General features: G+C 43.8%; 1 protein-coding gene across 1 annotated transcript in view; it reads left to right on the top strand.

Annotated features, from left to right (window-relative positions):
* The window catches only part of mef2aa (myocyte enhancer factor 2aa), a 50,373-nt gene that overhangs the window by 7,724 nt on the left and 21,078 nt on the right, over positions 1-21,571 (top strand). The window contains exons 2-3 of the mRNA XM_068739787.1: positions 10,313-10,523; positions 16,330-16,533. Coding sequence (XP_068595888.1) covers positions 10,470-10,523; positions 16,330-16,533 — 258 coding nt within the window. The 5' untranslated portion in view covers positions 10,313-10,469. The remainder of the gene's footprint in view (positions 1-10,312; positions 10,524-16,329; positions 16,534-21,571) is intronic.

The raw sequence follows: 21,571 nt of genomic DNA on the forward strand, positions 1-21,571 counted from the left end.
GCCAGCCTGTATTCATGTCAGACGTTGCTGCTCTTGATTTCGTTTCCCTCCTCTCAACCCCTGTTGCTGATCCAACTGCCAGTGGTGTTCAGAACATAAATGGGGTTGAGGAGAAAGATTGGGGTGGGGGGGTGGGGGGGGCTCCATCATCAGCCAGTGGCCTTGGAACCCAGAACTACAGGCGATCAGTTTGACTGAAAAGATTCCTGAAGAGATGAGCAGCAGCAGGATCCTTCGTTCCCTTCCTCGGTCTGTCTCTCCTCTCTCTCTTTCACACTGTTTGCACACAGCGTTCATGTGGCAGCTAGCACACATCATCTGATCTGGCAGAAACTGTGAATGCACATTGCATTGCAGAATAACCCCTTAGGTGCCTTCTGATATCAGCAGATTTTCAGGTTGAGATAGACGAGAAAACGCTTCCAGGTGAAGCCAGCCTTCTGGAGTTCTAAAGCGAGGATGCATCCGAGTGAAGCTTTGAGCAGCATTTTGTCTGCTGAAGAAACGTGGCGTAGCGCAATCATACGCACACATTCAAAAAGTCACACCACAGTCATGTGACCAGTCTATACATGATACCGACATCATGAAATACTCCCTGAAATTGAATCTAATTCAGTGCTGTTGAGAAAACCAAAAATCAAAAACAAGACTAAGACACTTTTAAAAAAATGAAAACTTCAAGAAAATGCCAGTTTATTAAATGTTTTCGTCCATTTGGTCTTTGTTTTTGCTGCATGTGCAGCAGCTTCATTTCCTGCGCTGTGCCAGCTGAGATGAGATCACCACCACCTGTCCATGTCACGCATTCTGGTGTGTGTGTGTGTGTGTGTGTGTGGGGGGGGGGGGGGTTGGAGTTTGAGTGCATGTGATAAGACTCCAATGATGGTGAACTAGCCCAGGGCTGGGCGATGCTGGAGGCCTCCGGATAGCCGGTGCTCATAGATTTATGTGGTAACAAGAAAAAAAAAAGCTTTTGACTTGCGTGGAATAATGTAAAACAAAACCCCGACTTATGGTTCAATTATATAGATATAGTGTCACCAATGAACCAATCTCTGTGTGTCCACATCATGCCAATGAAATGACACTGTTGATGGTTGAGGTTGGAAGGAGGTTGAGGGACTATCCACTTCTTTCGATATGTTTTTGAAGTTTGGAGGACTTTTAAATGACGTGTGGTGGCTTGTCCAAGTGTCAGAGTTCAGGGCCTGTTGCCACAATATGATAAGGTTTTAGTTTTGCTGGCAGATGACACATCTTGTTGCCAGAGGTGCGTACTGATTGGTGCATGAGATCCCGTTGTCTGTAGTTTTAGTCAAAGTAGTATTCGAGTACTTGCATCGGGCACATTTGGAAAATAAGTTGGAGACTTGGGTTACACGCAATCTCTTTTATATCTTCTTTTATCTGTGTTCCAAGATTCTTGACTTTTGTTTAAACTCAGTGTCTGGCGTATAAACTGAGATTTAGGGAGGCCTTTTAAGGTGCTGGATGACGCAACTGTTCATGTAGCAAAGACTTCCTGTCCGTCAGCCTTTCACGAAAGACCTGCATGCTGTTAGTTTCCAAATCCCCCCCCCCCCAAAAAAAAACCATATTAAAATAATTGAAGGCTCAAGAATCAAAGATAATTTCAAAGTTCATTATGTGTGATGACGAAGTTATGGTTTTAATGAAATCCACACCATTTTATATATCAGGGCAAAGATTTAAATGGAAAGAGAATTTCCCCCACATTATCCATAAGTTTGCAAATACTTTGCAGCGTGAAATAGGGTAGCCATGTACTTAATTTAAAATGGCGCTATAGATAGTGGAAATTCGCTTGCTTGACAGCTTCATGGTGCCCATTTCCGGCAAATGTGGCAGGTGTTGCAGGAGTCTCTAGCGCTGTGCCCCCAGCCTTTCTTTCTCCACTGCATGCTCTACTCTACTCCTAAACGATTTTCCTTTGCATGTATTTGATCCCGAATCCATGTTGAGTGAGGAAGTTAATGCAGATGGACAGAAGTGCATGGAGATGTTTGATCCTCATGTGTTGTGCCTGGTCCACATCTGTTCATCGGGGTTCATGACTTGCAGAGGGAATCTTGTTCTTAGAATTGTATCCCAGTCAAATCTTTTCTTTTTGGTAAATGTTATTTCTTGTTGCATGACTATGATTTTTTTTGGGGTTGAAGTTCTTTTAGAAACTGGGCCCTCGGCTCTTTGTCTGGAGGGTCTGTCAGAGGTTTTGTTTGACTTTTAAAACTGTTTAGTCAGTTTTTGCCATCAGTTCAAATGAGCAGTAAAATATCCATTCAACATTTTACACCAATAATTGACAAAAGGTCTCAAAGTCTTTACAAATATTTGACTTTCACACATGTGGATGCTCTTGATGCTCATATATTCTTTCAAGGATTGCAGGCCAAAACTGACCTACCTTTTCTTAAATGTTACTTTATATTGGGACAAAGATAGTTTGAAAATGATAACATATAAATTAATTAAAGTATTTTGGATAGATAAATACCATCTTACGTAGAGGTTGTATGTAGGTTTCCCACATGGGAACCAAGCAGGTTTACCTAGTTTTTCAGGTAGATGTGTACTACATACTCCTTGTGTACTCAATTTATCCTTACATTTGTAATAAAGAAAATATGCCCTGTCCATTATGCGTATTTTGCCTTATGTTCTGTGTGGTTCGAGCTCTGAGTCTCTTCTCTGAAACACATCATTCACAGACTGATTAATCAAAATGAATGCCAGTTTATCGATGTGACCCCAGACACTGACACACACATTCACGCACATTTTCCAGTCACATCCTGCCTTTATGTGTCAGGCTTAAGTAGGTGGGCTGCTTTACATGACATATGTGAACAGGCCGATGCCAGATCAATAAGGGATTGTAAAAAAACAGATAGAAACATGCTACTTTAGCTAGTGGCCTTTACTATCGTAACGAGTGATTGGCATTCTTATGGCTGAGATTAAACCTTTATGCAATGGAACACAGTGAGAAATATTTATTCTGAGTTTATTTTTTCCATAAAAAAAAAAACAGACATTTTCTGAAGGAAAACAGTAAATGTAATTCTGAATAATGTGGACTGCATCTTTGTTTCGACAATGCTCACTTTTTATTTAGCTAAATCTGATTCCCTGACACCATGCAAGAATTGAATATGTGGAATCTCAGTCTAATCTGGATTCACAGTATTCTAAAGCTGCATTATAGTCGGGCTGTTGAGACACATTATGCATGACGTGTCTAATATCCTTACGCTGTGGATTCCCCCTGGAGGAAGATCTCGGTTCATCTTTGCTGTTTACCATTTCTGTTGAACATCAAAGGCCTTCCACGGCACTTAACACAGCTCGCAGCGTTCCTGGGAGGGTGGGGGTCTATTGCTCCCAATGGTGTTGCCATTATTATCCTCTGGTGAGGAGTCCATGACAGACAACCGTGCAAATGGACACGTGACGTTGCACCTCATCACATCACCGTACTGTTATGTTGGCAAAGTGATCAACCGGGGGGCAGCGATGGAGAAGGCTCTGTCTCCCCAGGTTCGGAGCTCGGTCCTACAGGGGAGGGACATGAGGATGGCGTCGGATGAGCGGAGGGAACGAGATGGGGTGTGGAGGTGGAGCAGATCTGTGAGGTATGAGGGGGCCAGATTGTGGAGAGCCTTGAATGTGATGAGGAAGATGCATGAGGACATGCTGTAAAATCATCTGTAAAGTTCAAAGGTTAATCTCATAGACAAGTTTCAATTTACAATGATGCATTCTTCAATGCGACTACGAGAACCACGTCTGTCTCAATGGCAGATTATACCTAATGATCCAGGTTTCCAAAAGATGCATACCTAAGTGATGTATGAGTTTAGTCTTACAGGACATTCTCGCAGCTGCACCGTACTTCTGTGATATCTGAGGGGCCATTTAGTTTTAGTTATCACCCCACACTTGCGTCAAAGAAGTTATCAGCATTTTCTATGTTCATCAAAGTTTTACTCAAAAAATGTATCAAGGGAATTTACCTTGAGGAGGAAAAAGTGACTTTTCGACATGAAATGGATATAACTATTAGGAGAGGGGTCATCGCTTTATCCTTGAGAAACTGAAAATCCATTCATTGGCTGGGCTTGAAAACCTGACTGACGCAAATGGATCATTGGGAATAGAAGCGTCCCAGCAGTAATTATGTTACAATGCCGCTGCCGCACACGACCACAGAGGTGGGACGGGATGGGCACCGGGTGCTGCTTTTAGCCTTGTTTCCCTTACATCTTACCGTATAGTTGTTAACACAGTCATACTGTCATCTGTCTGTCTGTACCCCCCCCATCTTTCTCTTTTATCAATACACATACCAGCTATCAAACCAAATACACAAGGAATATGGAAAATCTCTAACATCTACATGCACCCTGCTACTCTTTAAGGAAGGAAAACGTTGTGAGATGATCACTTCGCCTACTTGTCATCCTACCTCGGCCCTTTGCCTTGAAGCGGAGGCAAAAAATTTTTTTTTTTTTTTTTTTTACCAACCATCCAAAGGCTCGGTGGCACTAAGCCAGTAAAAAAAAACAGACATGAAATTAATGTCATGTCATTGGTGTTTTCTCATGAAACCCCAAGGCACTCGTCAAAGTCACCTTGCATAGTCCTCTCATCCCCCGACAGTACTGAGAGAGGGAGATGGAGGATGTCTGTCTAGTAATTTGATGTCCTTTGGTCGTTGGTTGTTACATCCACTCATTGTCATTCAGAGTTTCTAGATTGGATTCATATCCAGTATTTATCTCAAGAGTGACACGGATCATTTCAGCTGTATAGGCTGGTCCGCAACGAAACCTTTTCTCAGCGAGAGCCGGTTCCTCCTGTGGGGGTTTCTTTCGTTTTGATGCCATTTTGTAGGTGATAAGTAGCTTTTCCAGCTCGTGGCGCCTGCCTCAGCGCACCATCCCCCAGCCCGAGGAAGGTGCTGGCAGCATGGAGGATTGTTGGAACTTGCATTGATCCAATGTGGGATTACAGCTCGGTCAATGGAGACTTGGACTGAGCCAGCAGTCATCAGGGTAGATTAACCACTTGCTGTATGCTTGGCTGCCATTTCCGTGCAGGCGCTCACTGAAGTGTTCGTTACTTTCCCCGCAGCGCAGGTCTCAGTCTCCATTTGAAAAATGTATTTCATGTTTTATTCCAATAAGTTAGCTTCAAGTTGATTTAATATGTGCAGGAAACAAATTGCTTAATGAAACGAGACAAAAACATAAAAACTTGATGACCTTCAATGCAATTTGAGAAAGATTTACCTTAATTTCACAAATGAATTTTTTGGTCTTAAGGGTTTTCTTTTGAGCTTTGTTGTATTTGATTTTTCTTTCCACACCTTTGGGCTATCACTTTACCCTCTTCTTTAAATGCCATTTAAACATTCCCCGTTATGAGAAATGTGACCCTAAGCAATGCTTTACAAAGGAAGGAAGTCCACGTATTGCAGACGGCTCAACCCTTCGCCACATCGCTAGAAGCCTCCTTTTTCAATGCGTTTGTCCACACGTCCTTGCCATAGCTCTTATTAATTATATCTCATTAGCTGCCTTGGAAACTGAGGTGAAGGAATTTTCAAAGGAAGATTTAAAGAAAAATAAAGAAACCATGAGAAAGAGACTGCAAAAATGAAAGGGGGGGAGGGGGGGGGGCGTTGATAAAGCGAAACAGAGAAAGTGGCTGCTGAAGGATCAGCCATGTGTCAGATTAGCATCAGGAGACATTAACACCAGTGATGCTGCTCGGGCCACAATCCTGCCTTTCACTGCTGGAGAGGGAGATAAGCGCCCTCACAAAAGGGAAGAAGGAGAGGGCGTTAAGAGGGCTGGATTTCCTCCACCCCCCCCCCCCCCCCCCCCCCAGGCCATCAGCCCCGTTTACAGGTACAGCACCTCCTGATGAAAGCAGGAACAAAGATGGGGGCTCATTTAAAATTGTGCTTTCTGCTTTCCTTTAGTCTGCGAGAAGCTAATCATTTTGGAGCCGCCAGGTTGACACTTTGACTTGGATGCACTTTGAGAACATTGTCATGGTTTATCGCACAGAACTCTCCTCTCATTACACGTCAGGCTACACGCGCGAGGCCGCTGCGTCCCATCGGGATTTCACTCCCGTCATAATCACGTCGTTTCTGTGCATATTAGCTCGTGTTGTGAAGCTGTGATTCATTTTCATCTAACTGGTGGAGTGTTTGAATAGCAAAGAGAGGTCTCTGCATGCTATGTGTTAAGCGAGCGGATGAGAGCATCATGCGCACGTTGTCCAGCTGGTGTAATAATCCATCCAGTAAACATAATAAGCATAGAGTGAGGCCACAAGAGAAGAGTTTCTGTTGTTGTTTAGTCTCGGACTTACAGCCAGAACAGTAATAAGGGGAGGATCAGAGGGGAAGGGTGTCCCTGAAGTGGTCCCTCCCTTTCTTCCTCCGCTCCGCTTCTCCCCGGCTCCCTCTGACTCCCCCGCAGAGGGCACGTAGAAGGGTCCTGAATAACAGGAAGTTGAGGGGCAGGAAGTTGAGACTTGTCTGCCCCACGGCCTGTGGTAGGATACAGAGGCTAAACGCTGCAACCTCGCACAGGAAACACAACTGTCACGGCTCTGCTCAAGAACGTCACCATCAAAAAAAAAAAAAGAGGAGCCACATATATTTATTCATAGATTCATAAACCCAACCCGGACCCTTGAAGACGAGACGATCGCAAACGCAGGTCATCTCAGGGCTACACGAAAGACAAGCAACCAGTCACACTCACACCTACGGACACCAAATTGTGAGAGAGCAGTAAAACTCCTGAAGTGGATTAAGTTATTGACAATAGAAAGACTCGTTCTGTATGTCCTATGGACTTTCACACAAGCTGATGTGACCGATTTATGTGTACCAAAATGCTCGGTAAGCAGCTTTCAGAACTTCTGGACCGGTTTAAATCCAAGTGGGCCAGCTGCATCATATCATGGTCTTTTTAAAGAGTATGCATCGAGTTTATTAAGAAATGCGTTAATTTGAAAGTTTAACTGCAGATCAGTGAAGACGTTTGTACACAAAAGTGATTAATGCACTGTACATGCTCCTCATTGGAAATAAACTATAACGCTTTAACTAAAAGATTCAGCATTCTGTGAGCGGGTACGGAGCTTAGTAATAGCTCCGGGTTGCTGTGAGAACAGATGCTGAGTCATGCACTCCGTAGCCGCTGCTCGCCCACACCGACAAAGCTGCTTGAAGAATGTTCTATGATGTTTGATCTGTTTTTTTCGAGATCAAAACTGATGTGTTAGTCAATTAACCCAGCATATAGTGTTGCTCACTGCAGTTTGAGAGTTTGGTGTCCAGGCGCTTTCACTTCAGTCCTTCTTGTTAAACTCGTAGGTAATGTAACGCATCCAATCAAAGATGCCACATCTATTGAGCAGAACATGCAGGACTATCAAATGATCAGTGATAGTTTTGCGCCAGTTTACGGCTGTAAATGATTGGAATGGATCTTTGGGTGGTAACTGATCTGCTCGAAAGGAAAACGCTTCTTATACAATCCGCTTGTTACTTTCTGAAGTGGCACCGTAACAAAGTGAGAAGTTGAAATAGGAATAGGTTCCATCCATCCGTCCGTCTGTCCGTCTGTCTGTCTGTGTCTTGTACATCTGGACCATAACTCAAAACCTCTTTAATATTTTTTCACCAAACATTCAGAGCACATAACCAAGCACTGAAGTAATGTTGTGTTGCTAGTTAGGAAACTTTCATTGTTTGTATTTCTTTCTGTTTCCATGGCTAAGTTCTGTGAGTGGGATTTGTCTCGAAGGATAATTTTTTGGATGAATTCGTTTTTTTTGTTTTTTTGACAGAACCTCATGTAAACAATCCCCATGTATGGGAATTGTAAGAATTTTAACTACTGGTATGCTATGCTACACTATGAGATTTTTTTTCTTTCTAATTTAAATATGAGACATTTGATAAATATACAAAGAATGACAGAAATGCAACCTTGGAGGTTGTTGTTATGTTGCTCTCTCTCTCTCTCTTTTTCACACACACACTCACACACACGCACCACGTTCACATGTATTGTATGTATATCTACCGGTACAACGCTAGACAAGTTAGACTGTCATGCCTAAACGTGTCCCCGGCTACCGAACTGACCTTGTTTTCCTACCTAATTTGCCCATCTTCTGACTTACAGTATATATTTCTGTGCAGTGGTTCCAACTGAAAATTTCCCTTTTGATTCTGGAGATTGAAATTATACTATTAGATTTGCAGTGTACATGCAACATTTGGTTTGAGTCATCATTCAAGCTTCGTTTTATCTCATGTTAAAATTTGATGAATGTGACACCCTCTTAGATTGTCATTTTCAATATATGCATGAAATAAATAATTATGATAGAGGTCATTATGCTGCCAGATGTGAAATGCCCTGATGGGACAGTTTATGTGGATACATTCTAAATGAAAGATTTGTGCATGTGCTTCTTCATTCTTTTTAATGCACAGATTCACTGGACTCTAATAAAGTGCCGCATTAAGAAGGAACAGATTGTTATTTTAGATGTTCACGCTCTTCCAAATAACACAATCTGCTGTGCTCACTTTCATATTAGTCTCAACAGATGAATACAGAGATAAATCTTTCTCAGATAAACTTCTCTATACCAGCAGCAAATCTGTATGCAGACGTTCTACACATTAAACTGTAGCATATTAAACGGAAGCATATTTAACTAATTCACACCCAGTCCGAAAAATATTGTGTCTTTATTTCGAGGTCAATAAAACACAGCACAAAAGTCAGTCATGTGTGAAGTTCACCACTTTCCTTTTGAACAAAAAGCATTCAGTCTCCTTATCAAACGATCCTCTGTTTAAAAGTTGTGCCATGAAATCTGATAAACTAAATTCAACATTTCATCATTTTACAACCTAAAACAATTTTTTTTAGCGATTTCATCGTATTATATAAAGATGACGAATGGTTCTGAAATGATCACATTTTTGCATCTTGCATGACCGTTGCCTGCAGGATGGGCTAGGGCAGAGCTGATGGACAAGAACGTCTTCATTTTCCTTCGCCTGTTGTGATGTGGTCAGGGTAAATTCTTTGTGGTGGTTACTTTCCTGCCTCAAACAGCCGTGCGTGGGTAGTTAGCGAGGTGATCTCAGTCAAGTCTGCCTACAGTGCAGCCCCAATACAGACAGTCAGACACCATAATGCCAGTCCGCTTTACCCGTAATGACTATGTGCCACTGGAACTGGTCATTTTCATTTTCAATGCCAGTTTGGCCCTTGGCTTTTTCGCCACCCCTCTGCTGACTGAATTCAGTGGCAAGAGTTCTTAACCTTTTTGCATTTGCACTTGTGGTCGGGTAATGTAGTTGTTTAGACATTTTCTATTGGATCTACGTAAGTGATGGTTGCTTCTTCAGGGAGGCTATATCTCTTTGCAGCGAAACAGAGATGGAACACAGTAAGACATTCTTAGGGGAATATGCCCCATGTCCTCTTCTGCCTCCATTGCTTCTGATCCAGCTCAAGAGATTTCAGTTACTGTCAACCCCAGAGTGAGTGCCCTCTGAATCATCGTAAGAGCAAAGCTAGTATCAGGTTGGGTCATCTCAGCAAGTGTAAGAAAATATTGCTGTCTGCTTCCTCAAGCACCTGAAGGTAGACAAATTCCTTGGCATTTCGGCTTGCGGTGACTTAGTTGCATGCTCGGTTGGCTGTTTTGACAATGACCCAGGGAAGCCCTTCCAACCCTTGACCCGCAAGGCTTATCCATCTTGCGGGTCACGGATCTGCTGGAGCTTTTCTCAGTTGGCTACGGGCGAGAGGTGGGGTATATCTCGGATCGCGGGCCACACAAAAGAAAATCTACCAGTCAAACTCACATCTAAGTTTTCTAAAATAAAAAACAAAATATGTAATAAAAAAAAAGCATATTCCACATCCAGTATGAATGCAGGTCCTGAGAGGAGCTAATAGTTAGTAATGCACAGTTTGGCAAGTATAAACTGTCCTTTGTGCATTCGGTGTCTTTCACCGTCTCCGGCTGTGGCTCCAATGCAGCAGCAGAGCAGTTAAAGTTTATGCCATGTGTGTCTCATGGATTCTGAATGTGCTTGAGAACAGAAAACAGACCTCTCCGGTGCTTTGAAGTGTCTAAGAAGACATAAATAGTCCAGTGTCAAGTTAACTTTCTTCCGCCACCCCTGTCTCTCCCGCTCTGATTTTTTTCTCTTTATGTCCTCCTGCAGATTGTGGTGTGGCCTGCAGAAAAGCATTTCGTGAAGCAAGAAGAAAAAGCCTAAAAGAAGAGAGACTGTTGCACAATGTGCTAGGAGAGTGGGGGAAGAAGTCGTGTTGTTTTTCTGATATTGTTGAGGTGTCAGAGGGACTGGAAAAGACGCAGCCATGGGGAGAAAGAAGATACAGATCACCAGGATCATGGATGAGAGGAACAGGCAGGTGAGTGTCTGGCAGACCTTTTCAAATACCCATTGCTCACATCTTCTCATCATGGGGCCTCTTCCTTAAGAGGCTGCTGTGTCTGAGGTAACAGTGTGCTCTGTACCTGTCTGAAGGTTGCCGTCCTTAACTTTCCATCCTGTCTCGAATCAGCGTTCAGCAGCTGTCATGGTGTTCACGGATCTAAACAGACATACCTCCCTCCCCAAAGTGCCAGGCGGCTGAACAGGGACCGTGACATTTCATTGCGCGGTCGTATTTACAGACATGATTCCCCCGCCACCCTGCAATTTCGGCCGGAGAAGTTGATGAGGCAGCAGGAGTGATGGGCCGCAGCGGGGCCTCGTGGCGTGGGAGTAAACTGACGGCAGCGAGAAGCCCAGCCGGCCGCCCATGGCCTTCCCACACTGCAGGGCTTGTCCCCTTGGCCTGGCAATGCGACCGGGCGCCTTTGCTTTAGCACTGCGTGCTTGCAGCTCTTTGGTAGTAATTAGGAGCAGCCACTGCACCAAAGCACCCTCTCATTTGCAGGGTGGGTCAGCAGGACACACAGCACCCTCTCTGCTGGGACTACGCTGGTCCCAGCTAGCCACAGAGAGGGACAGAGCTGCAATCTGTCTGCTCACGTTTAAATATAAACTCAGAAACAGCAAACATTGTACAAAACAGGCTGGGTTTGTTTGAAACCAGCATAACAGATTTGGATAGGTCGAGCCGGAATGCTGGATCCGTCCGTCTGGATGCCTTTCCACCTCGGGATGACACAGACCGGCGTTTTGCCAATGTTACATCCTCCTCATCCATCACAGAGATGGACTGAACAGACACCCCATAGCGCCTCCCTCGCATTCACACTGGGGTGGAATAAAAACACACCTGGCCCCCTATTGAAAACGCTGTGTGAATGGGGCAGTTGACAGATTATACCAATTAATGAAGATGTGTATGTTTCCCACAGTAAAATAGAAAGTACTTTGTTGATGTCTCCTCAAAATATCATTTTCATTACTTACTACAGGTGGAACAATTTTCTGCTGCGCAGACAGAAATGTAATAGCAGCACAGTGGCGCTTCCTCTCCTGAGGGTATTAACACTGAAGGGTTCTAGCCAATCGGTGCTCTGACATGGTCTCTCTTACTGTGAGGCTGTCAATTCAGCCAAGTGCAAAACCAGAATCCACACTGAGGGCCAATTATCAACACCTGGCTCTTGTGGAATCCAAACGGGAGGGCAAGGGAGGAATCGCCCTTGGCTCATTGTTGGTATTTACGCTCTATGCAATGGCCTGACTCCCCAGAGAAAAAAAAAAAACCAAGAGAAATTTACATGAAAACAGGTTTTCAACTTCAGAGGATCCATTCTTTTTACTTCACATACTGTATGAAAGGATTGAGTAGAACAGAAAAGTGGAGCTCTGGCTTGCTGTTAATATGTCTCTTGCATCATATTTTAAAGGTTTCACTGTAAAATTTGTAAGAAAGTTTATCATTGAAATTCAGGCACTTCAGCTCACAATTTATTTGGTTTTAGCTGGCTCAGCAGAGAATCCGCTATGACAACAGCCCTCGTACTGAAATACAGCTTCGGTATAAAGTCTACGTGTAGCCTTTGTGCGCCTTTTTTTTTTCCCGGGCCATGAAACACATGGGGCTATCTCCCTGGGGCGTGCTCATAATCAAGGGGGGGGGGGATACCCATTAGCATATGCTCCCCATTGTCTGGAGACAATTTGAATTTTTATCTACGCTGCTGTGCTGCTATTTATCCATACTCATAGCGTGGAAATGAAAGAAGTCTTTAAGTGGGCTAATTAGATAGTTTTGTTGCACGGGATGTTGTGTGGTGACAACGGGGGGGGGGGGCTCCCTTGAATTATCATTCCAAGTGACTGTTAACCTTTGAGGGAAACTGCACAGTTGTTTCACATATATCAGTCTGCATTCAACCAATTGCGCAGCCATCATAAGCAAGTGTAACCATTGGTGAGGGTGAGGCCAGCAGAGGTCATGCGAGGTCATGCGTACTGTATGAGCCAGTTCTCCAGCCGCGCCCTACATAAGTCCGGGTCCTACCGCACTGATCAGCCAGAATGATAGACTGAAAAGAAGTGCTCGGCAGCGACCAGGCAGTAGCACAAACGCAGGGATTTTGGTGCCGTAGCCTTAGTCAGTGGTGTCTCGTGACATTCTCTCGTTGCCATTAAGCAAGCTCACCGGGGGTAATTGCCCAAGTCATTAAAAGTTTGATGATTTTGCTGCCGGGTTGAGGGTTGCTTGCCCTTGCTGTGACTCATTTTAGATTTTGCTCCGGCACTTCAGATGCCTGTGGGCACATTGCAGCTCTCTCTCTCTCTCTCTCTCCCTCCCTCTCTCTCTCTATGGGTGAAACAGCATCTCCCTACCATTTCTCAGCCTTCACCCATTCCTGAAGTTCTGAGCGGCCATCATTATTATTTTTCCGACAGGTAAAAGACCTTGTCGATAGGCCGGTGCAAATGTTATCATTGTTCGAGATGATGTCGTCTCTGTAGAACTGCGCTGAAGGATTGAATCTTTCTACCAGCGCAGCATGCCTACAGTATATTTAAGGAGTCGGTTGTGCTTAAAATGGATCATTGCCATTATTGACTGTGGATATTTCCAGGAAACTTACTTACATTGTGTTAACCAGCGTGTCCCTGTCTCCAGTAAACAGTATCAGTCACAGCTACTGTAGGTTTCAAGGTCAATCCCACCCAGTGGACGAGGGCTTTGTGTCTCCAGTTGTCCACATGGGGATCCTGGGGCTGTCCTCTCTCCCAGTGAGAACTGATCCAGGCAGACAGTCGCGGCAGCTCTGGCCTGTCTCCCAGGCCCTGTACACTTTGGCACTACATAGCCAGGGCAGCAGCCACAGGGCCCGGGTCACTCTGCCAGCTGGTGTCAGAGCTCTCCGACTCTCAGACCCACTCTCATGTCTGCCACGGGGGGCAGTCGGAGGTGACATGAGGTTCTAATAAGCCCGCAAGCCCATCGCCCCTCTGAAGGTGTCAGTGACTCAAGCATCTCCTGCCATGCCCCAGTCACAGCTGCAGTCTGAGTCCCAGATGTCTTGTTTGTCATCCTGGCATCTCTGCCCAAAGACAGACATTGATAGACCTTATGATTGACACACCGGCTTCACGTGGGTGTGTGTGTGTGTGTGCCGGGGTTTCTTGTAGCATGTGTTATTATCCACCATCTGATTTTTCTTGCGTCTGCCCTCCTCTTATAGGTGGCAGGCTCTTATGTTTGTTCGGGTTTAAAACCCGGCATTGGGACAGTTTCTATATAGATCAACATTGATGATTTGTGTCCTGTGTGGTGAAGTTTGAATCTCTTCAGTATCTTGCTAGGTTAAATGTCACCTCCTTTCTCTTATGCCTTGACATTTCACTGTTACAACACAGCTGTACAATACTGAAGCTAATCCTGCTTTTGAGAATTACATGAATTAGTCAGGGAGGTGTCTCTGTGGGAGTCCTTGTTGAACCCTACCTCAGACGTGACCTCGAGGATGTCTGTGGTTTTCCACTGTCTCGCCAGTTCATGCAGTAACAATGGGGGTGGAGGAGGTTAGTGTTTTTATTTGTTTTTGTTCAATCATCATGGCTGAAATGAAGGTAGAAGATATTAGTTTTCATAGAAGGGGCAGATTAAGGCTCTACTAAAGGTACCTGTTTCGCTGTAGAATATTTAGGTGGTTGTCACCTCGAATGGCTTTGAGAGCGGCTTGTTTCCGGGGCTGGGACAAGGACCTGGTCTCAATGCTGCTGCTGAGGTCGAAATGAAGTGGCGGCTGGGTCAGCAGCCCTGCACTCAGCACTCTGCCATGCATCCAGGTGGAACAAAGTCCTCGCTCAGCGTCTCATCCTGGTATTCCTGCTGAAAGGTGACATCGCTCTTCAGCAGGTCTCTCTTTAGCAGATCAACGCGGCTTAACAGCCGCATTCATCTGCTAAAAAGCATACAATTTGTTAATCAGTTTCCCACAACACCGCTCCAGTTTTCCAGTTGGTCAGGCAAATAAACGAATATGCAGGCAGGTAAATGATTGGGTTGCCCTGGAGTAGAGTCAGGTGAGACTAATGTCACCTGCTCTAAGTGCATAGAAACAAGACCTGAGGCTGCTCAAATCGTATCTCCTTGGCTACCGTTCATGCAGTGATGCAGGTTTAGGAAATCATCACAATGATACACACAAAACCTCAAAATGCTGTTTCTGTTCCACCAAATTCACTCAAAAGGTCTCGTGTGTCTGTAGTTGGCGAGGAAACCGCTTGTAGAGTATTTCAGTCCTGCCATTTAAAGAAACGTCATTTTAGACTTTGGTTTGTCATATGAGCTGAATATAAAATTACACCCAGAGAGGCTCCTCCATGTCTAGAACGGGAATGATGGTCCTGTGTAATTACCCGTAGTGAAGAACAGTTGAAATTCATTTATCAGTGTTGGGAGTGACCCCACAGCTCCAGCGGGTACATAGGCAGCGTGCTACACAGAGGATTATACCACATTACAGCAGTTAAAATGAGGCTGTAGCTGCAAGCTGCGACCAGTTACAATTGAACAAAGCCCCTCGACTGAACTCCCCTCTTTATAGGTCAGTGAACCTGATGGAGGATACAGGCACTCGTCTGCAGCTAAAAGCACAGCTTCCAGCAGCACGTTCACAAGACGCACTGTATAAAACACGCAGTGAAAGGAAAACAGCTCTGAAGCACCATTATCAAATATACACAATTTAAATCTATTTTCTGCCAACTGCCATTGCAAAACCGAAGAAAATAGCCACTGCATTTCTGTCCTCCCTCTTTGTGAGTGATGTTCTCCTTTCTGTAAGGAGGTGGTGTAACATAATGACCTGTGTGTGTGTGTGTGTGTGCGTGGGTCCGAAACGACCACAGGGACACAGCTGCAGAGATACAGGACATAAAGTCACTTTGCAGAGAGGGTTGCACTACCGTTGGAGTGATGTATGACCTGGAGTCCCATATGAGAGCTCATGTTACAAGGCTTACGCTGCACTGTAGAGATAACTTTCCTTATGCAGAGTCAGGGGCTACAGTAATGTATGGAACCCTGTTGTTGCCAAAGCTCTGACTCAGCTGAGTCGCTCATGCCTGTAACCGTGACCTCTGTCCTGACAACTAGACATGTCAGATATGTGCTACGGCATTGCAATCATTCCTGAAGGAGGAATGATCTTGTTATCTGTCACCTTGGTTACAGCAACATTGTTCTAATGTGCTGAGGCTGCTAATATGGTTAGTTCCGCTCACTTCACCTACATGGTGCGCTCCAGCTGAAGTCCTCCGACTAAATACTTTGCACAAATTTGAAAAAAAGTACAAGTTTTACCATGAAGTTGCTACAATTTTATTGAAAGCAAGGAGGTGCAAATGCAGGATTTCCATATTATGCTGCGTCTTACTTTAGGTTTAGGTTAGTTTAAGGTCCCAGGGGGAACAGTGAGGTTACAAGGAAGGAATAGATGTAAAGAGGGCAGATGACTTCAGAATTTCTATTGACATACTATTTAATAAGTCTTTACAGTTTGATGTATTACCATAGGTGACCATATAAAAACTATCTTTAAATTAATTTAACCAGTAATACAATATTTGATTCCTGTTTATTTTTAATTGTTGAATTGAATAATTGCTCAATTGAAATATGCAACTTCTTCCATTTGGACAATTTGCACATGTTTGAGACATTAACTACTTTTGTTAGAGAAACAGTTTTCCACTTTAATAAATTGTTTTGCTTTCTTTGTGTTCCCTAGGTTACCTTCACAAAGAGGAAGTTTGGCCTGATGAAGAAGGCCTACGAGTTGAGCGTACTATGCGACTGTGAGATTGCCCTCATCATTTTCAACAGCTCTAACAAACTGTTCCAGTACGCCAGCACAGACATGGACAAAGTGTTGCTGAAATATACAGAGTACAACGAACCCCACGAGAGCAGAACCAACTCTGACATTGTGGAGGTGAGTGAGTGCCGGCGATTTTGCTCTAAGGACAAATTAGAATTAGAATTAGTAGATTTAGACCAAAATGTATTATTTTACTCTGGATTTAGACTGTAAAATTCATTATTCTGTTGCTACATTAAGACTGAAAGCTGTGTAAAGTTCCCCGTCGGTAATGACAGAGTGAGGAACAAGTAACAGTTTCCTTTTCGGCAGCATTCAGATAAAGCACAGGAGGTCTGCATTCCCTGATAAGTTAATCTTCTTTTGTGCCCATCAACCGACAAGAAAAACCTATCTCTGCCGACCACCAATGCTAACTCTGTTTCCCATTGATATATATATATATGTGTGTGTGTGTGTGTGTGTGTGTGTGTCGTTATACCGATACTTCTCGGGCTCGGTTGTGACCATCAGGTCTTGTCGCTGCGGCAACGAAAAAACATCTTCTAGTTTATTCTATATGGCTCCACAAAGCTCGACAAGCACTCATGGCAGCTCCTGCAGCGGAAGAGTGCGCCACTTGTTATGCCGGTATAGAAAACTGTCAGGCGAAAGTGTAAAAGCCAAAAGTAAATGAGAATGATTAGGGACGCATCCTGCTGCAAACGTCTTTCACTGGCACACCTGGGGTTTCTCAGCTTATTCACGACTTGCTTTCACAGGCCGGTATCTTCGCTCTGACTTAATGAAAGCGTCTACAATGTATGTTAATGCCGAATGATAAAATTATAACACTGCTGGTATAAGTTCCCCATTTGTTTTATAGCCGTATTTGAATACATTTAGACAAGCTTCTTCTATACTATTTTTTTTAAATGAGATTTACAGGCTGCTGCATCCTAGTACTTTTACTGCCACCTGCCCATTAAAACATACTGTGGTTTTTTTTGTATTTTGTTATATTACTCTGGCCCAATTAGGAAACATTAAGGTCTTAAGATGGGTGAGATTAAACACTTTCATGAATCCCAGCTTTGGAAAAGATGTTCACTTGGAAGAATTAGTGAAATTACATGCAGCATAAAGGAGTCAGCTGTGTCCCATTATCCTTTATTCATGTTGCTGCTGCTTGTGAATTACCTGCTTGGCAGAGCTGCTGAACAGTGCCTTGGCATCCGGTAGACTTGTGCAGTCATTTTCCATCAGGGGCCCTCAGAGCGGTGCAGGGACTCACCTGCATAAAAAATACATGGATACATTCCTCGCTTACGTAACACTGACCACACGTTTGTGTTATTTAAAGCATGCAAACACAAGAACACACACACATGCAGTCTTTATGAGGTTAATCACCTCAGGCTCTGCTATGTCTGTCTTTGGTTTTTAGATGTATGTTTATGTTAATAGCATGGCATGATTCTTGTGCATAATGCAGTCATGCAACGCAGCCCCCCCCTCTTCTGGCTACTCTCAAGGAAGCTGGCCCGCTGCACAAAGGCGACAAAAAAGCCACTGTTGTCCCGACTACTTGGGCCAGCATCTTCGCTGATGTGCACAAAGCTGCCTGGTGGCAAAATGTTTAAGGCTGAGAAATGAAGCAGCAGAGCAGAAATAACCTGCCTCGACCTCTCGGCATCATCAACATGATGCGACTCGTCTATTCACTCGGCCAGAGAGCTGGTGTCAAATGTTAAGGATCTGTTGATTAGCATGAGGAAGCTAAGCTTCGATCATCCCTGCAATCTTTTTACACTACAGTTAGTCAGGGGTGTTCACGTAAAATAGTCATAAACTGTCCAACTTGCTCTGGAGAGACTGACTGCCCCTTTGCCTTATCATTTTAAGTTGAATACACTTTCTTACTCCCCCCCCCCCCCCCCCCCCAGACATCTGATCAATCATTTTCCATGCCTTTTGCATTCACTCTGTCTCAGAATGCTGAACTTACCCTACAATAAAAACAGGAGAGTGAAATTGGCCTCACATGAGGACAGGGAGGGGAACGCTAAAAGTTACTTAATGGTGACTGGATAGTAATGAAAGCTTTAAATTGTTAGACCAATCTGTGCCATGCAAACAATGGTGTGCTCATTTGTCTGGCTTGGGAGGAAACACAATGCTGCTCCCACATTTTGCTGGGCTGCTCGCTCCGTGAGAGCAGCTAAATCAAAGGTCACATTTCTGCTCAGTAGTACCATCTGTAGATAAAGGCTGAGCTGTGCAGTGTGGGAGAACAGTCTCCATGTTTTCCACAGATGGATTCCTGCCTGGGCCACAGTTTGATAACCCAGCGGAGGGCTATGGGCTTTCTCTCAAACTTGGCTCGCTATCCAACGCGCAGCAGTAGGCTCAGTTTTCCTTCGATGGGTGTGTGTGGCTGTCTGAAACCGTGTTGAGGATCGAAACCTCACCGTTGGCTTCAGGCGACGCCTGAACTGCTATGTGAAAAGCGTTTCTGAATAGTTTCTTAAAATGTACTTCTTACTCATTAAATCAAAGTATTCCAGTTTGTTGCCAAAATTGCTTTTTGAAGGTTTCATTTGCTGCATTTTCATACTTTTATAAAATAAACGCACTATTTAGTATAGTCGGAGTGTCGTAAACAGAGCGCAGTATTCATGGCAGAATGTTTTATGGTGTTCTTATTGTGTTTCGTATTGAATTCTGTTTATACCACAAATGAAAACGGTGCCGTTGGTCATTACATTAATCTAATAGTATTTACTCTTCCTCCCCTCTCCACTCGTGGAGGTAATGAGATTTTGCTCACGCTCGCACCGTTCTCCGTCACACACACACACACACACACACACACACACACAAAGATCACCGTGTCTCCAGGGGGAACCTTACAATCAGAAAGCCACTTCATAGGCTTCATCTGGCATTTATCGGTCCTCTATTGGAGCCATTCAGTGCAATTAAAGCGTATGGTATACATGATCACATCTGTAGGCACAGAACTAACGTTAAACCATTGTTTGTAATCTTTGAGGCTTTGAGGCTTTAACTCAATTTGCGAGAACAGATTTAGTCAAATACCAATGTATGGTAATTGAATGCCACACGGCCCCTTATGCAATCCATTGACTTTTGCTCCTATTTTTATTTATTTTAAATGTCTTTTACCCCGAGGATTTGTCAGTGAACAGCCCAAGATCAGATCATTCATAGGGAAATTTCTCTTCTCTTCCGCAGAATAAAGAGGGATGTTCATTGTTAATGCGATCTGGGATATGAAGGAACGGCCCTTCTCACAAGACCAGTACAGTGAGAGAAAACGATTCATATCACGTGCTGTTGGAAATGGCACCGCACCAATCACATAGAAGATATGCAAAGTCTGACCATTACTGAATGTCAAGGCCTTTGTTGCATCTGCATCTCACACATTTGCAGTTTGTGAATTTCCTGATTTCTCTATGCAGGTTATACAGTCACACAACCCTCTGCACACCGTCACCAATAAGTGTTCAGTCGCCAGCTCCACGTGTTGTATCTTATTTGCTGGAAGGAGACATCGAGGCATTAGATGGCTTCAAGAGTGCATTTTCTTTGTCTCCCAGCCCAAAGACGAAAATAAGCATTTTATTATCGCTTATAACATGAATCTTGCAGCGCTTTGGGCTGAATGGACACGAGCAGCTTCAAACAAGGGGATGTTTATGCTGTCAATCAAGAGATGAACAGTGATTAAGACTCATTCCTCTCTTAATGAATGCAAATTGGCACATCTGTTATGGTGGGCTCGCTGTCCAGACTCTTCAATTAGCATGATTGATCAATTATCCTCCTGCTGTTGGCTCACTTGAAATGGAAGTTGGGGAACGGCTGGGGGTGGATGGGATGGGGGGGGTGGGACGGGAAGCATTGGGTTGCTGGGGAGCTCCAGGCTCTCTGGGCCGTTCACACAACAGTGTTTTTGTCAGATGCTTTTACCCAGCAGAGCTGTTGCTGTACTTTATTTATTTAGCACTGTTACGCGCCAGACTGCTATGACTCGCATACTTCTGCTGTTTGTCGAGTGGTCATAGTGTGCTCTTTCTCTTTTGTTAATAGCTGTTGCAAAAAGCCAGTTTACTTTATTACCACCAGGTGCAGGTAAAAACAACAGAAAAACACTTTTTTTGACAGATAATTGCATATACTAATATATTATTATTATTATTATTATCTAATGAAACTTCAATTATTTGAAAAATCAGTGCCCATCCCAAGCTTTCACACGGCATCAGTACAGGTCAGTACTCTTTCAATTCCAAAGTGTGTCGAGGATATTGTGGCGTGCAAGTTTGCCTGTTGTTTGTTTTAACGAAGAACAAATCCTTGCACATTAAAGCACACTAATAAGACTACACTGAGCATTGGGACAGCTTTAGTACTAATGAAAGTTCTTTCTAAAGACTACATCTTGACAGCACTCAGCATTTTTCTAAATGTGGACTATAATAAGGTGAAAGTGGAAAATCAAACAAAAATCAAATCCAAAATGTTTCATTAATAAACAGTGAGCACAATTCTCCACCAAGGCAGACACATTTCCACATTATGTCTTTGCATCAATAGTCATTTGATAGTTTGGATCTAGTTCCAAAATCTTTGTTTTTAATGCACCACATCCAACTACTTAAACTGTCTGTCAAGTAAAGCCCAATCTTGCAATAAAAAAGAAAGAAAGATTTGACCAGGTTTTATCAATGTGCTCCAGGTAGTTTATGGATAATGGATGGAAATGGTTATAAAGGCCTGTCTGCAAGGCTAAATAAAGATTTAATGGGTTCCTTCTTTTCATGTGCCCAACTCTTGCACCAAGTGTTATGAAAGCCCATCTAATGGTTTTTGTGTAATCCTCTTTACAGAGAGACAGACAGACAGACAGACAGACATGGGTGATGATTTAATCCCCAGCTCTCAATGACAGACAGAAATACAGACAGACTGACCAGCCACACCAGTGAAAACATAACCTGCTGGTGGAGGTAAATGCATTCACTGACTCCACGTTGGTTGCACCACCTCCTTGTCGTCCACCTCAGTCCCTCTCTTCTAGCACACCATCATCTTATTGCTTTTCTTCTGTTTCGTATTTCACCATGGAGCTCCCAGCAGCAAT

Source organism: Brachionichthys hirsutus, chromosome 5 (assembly GCF_040956055.1).
Source record: "Brachionichthys hirsutus isolate HB-005 chromosome 5, CSIRO-AGI_Bhir_v1, whole genome shotgun sequence".
Classification (NCBI taxonomy): Eukaryota; Metazoa; Chordata; class Actinopteri; order Lophiiformes; family Brachionichthyidae; genus Brachionichthys; species Brachionichthys hirsutus.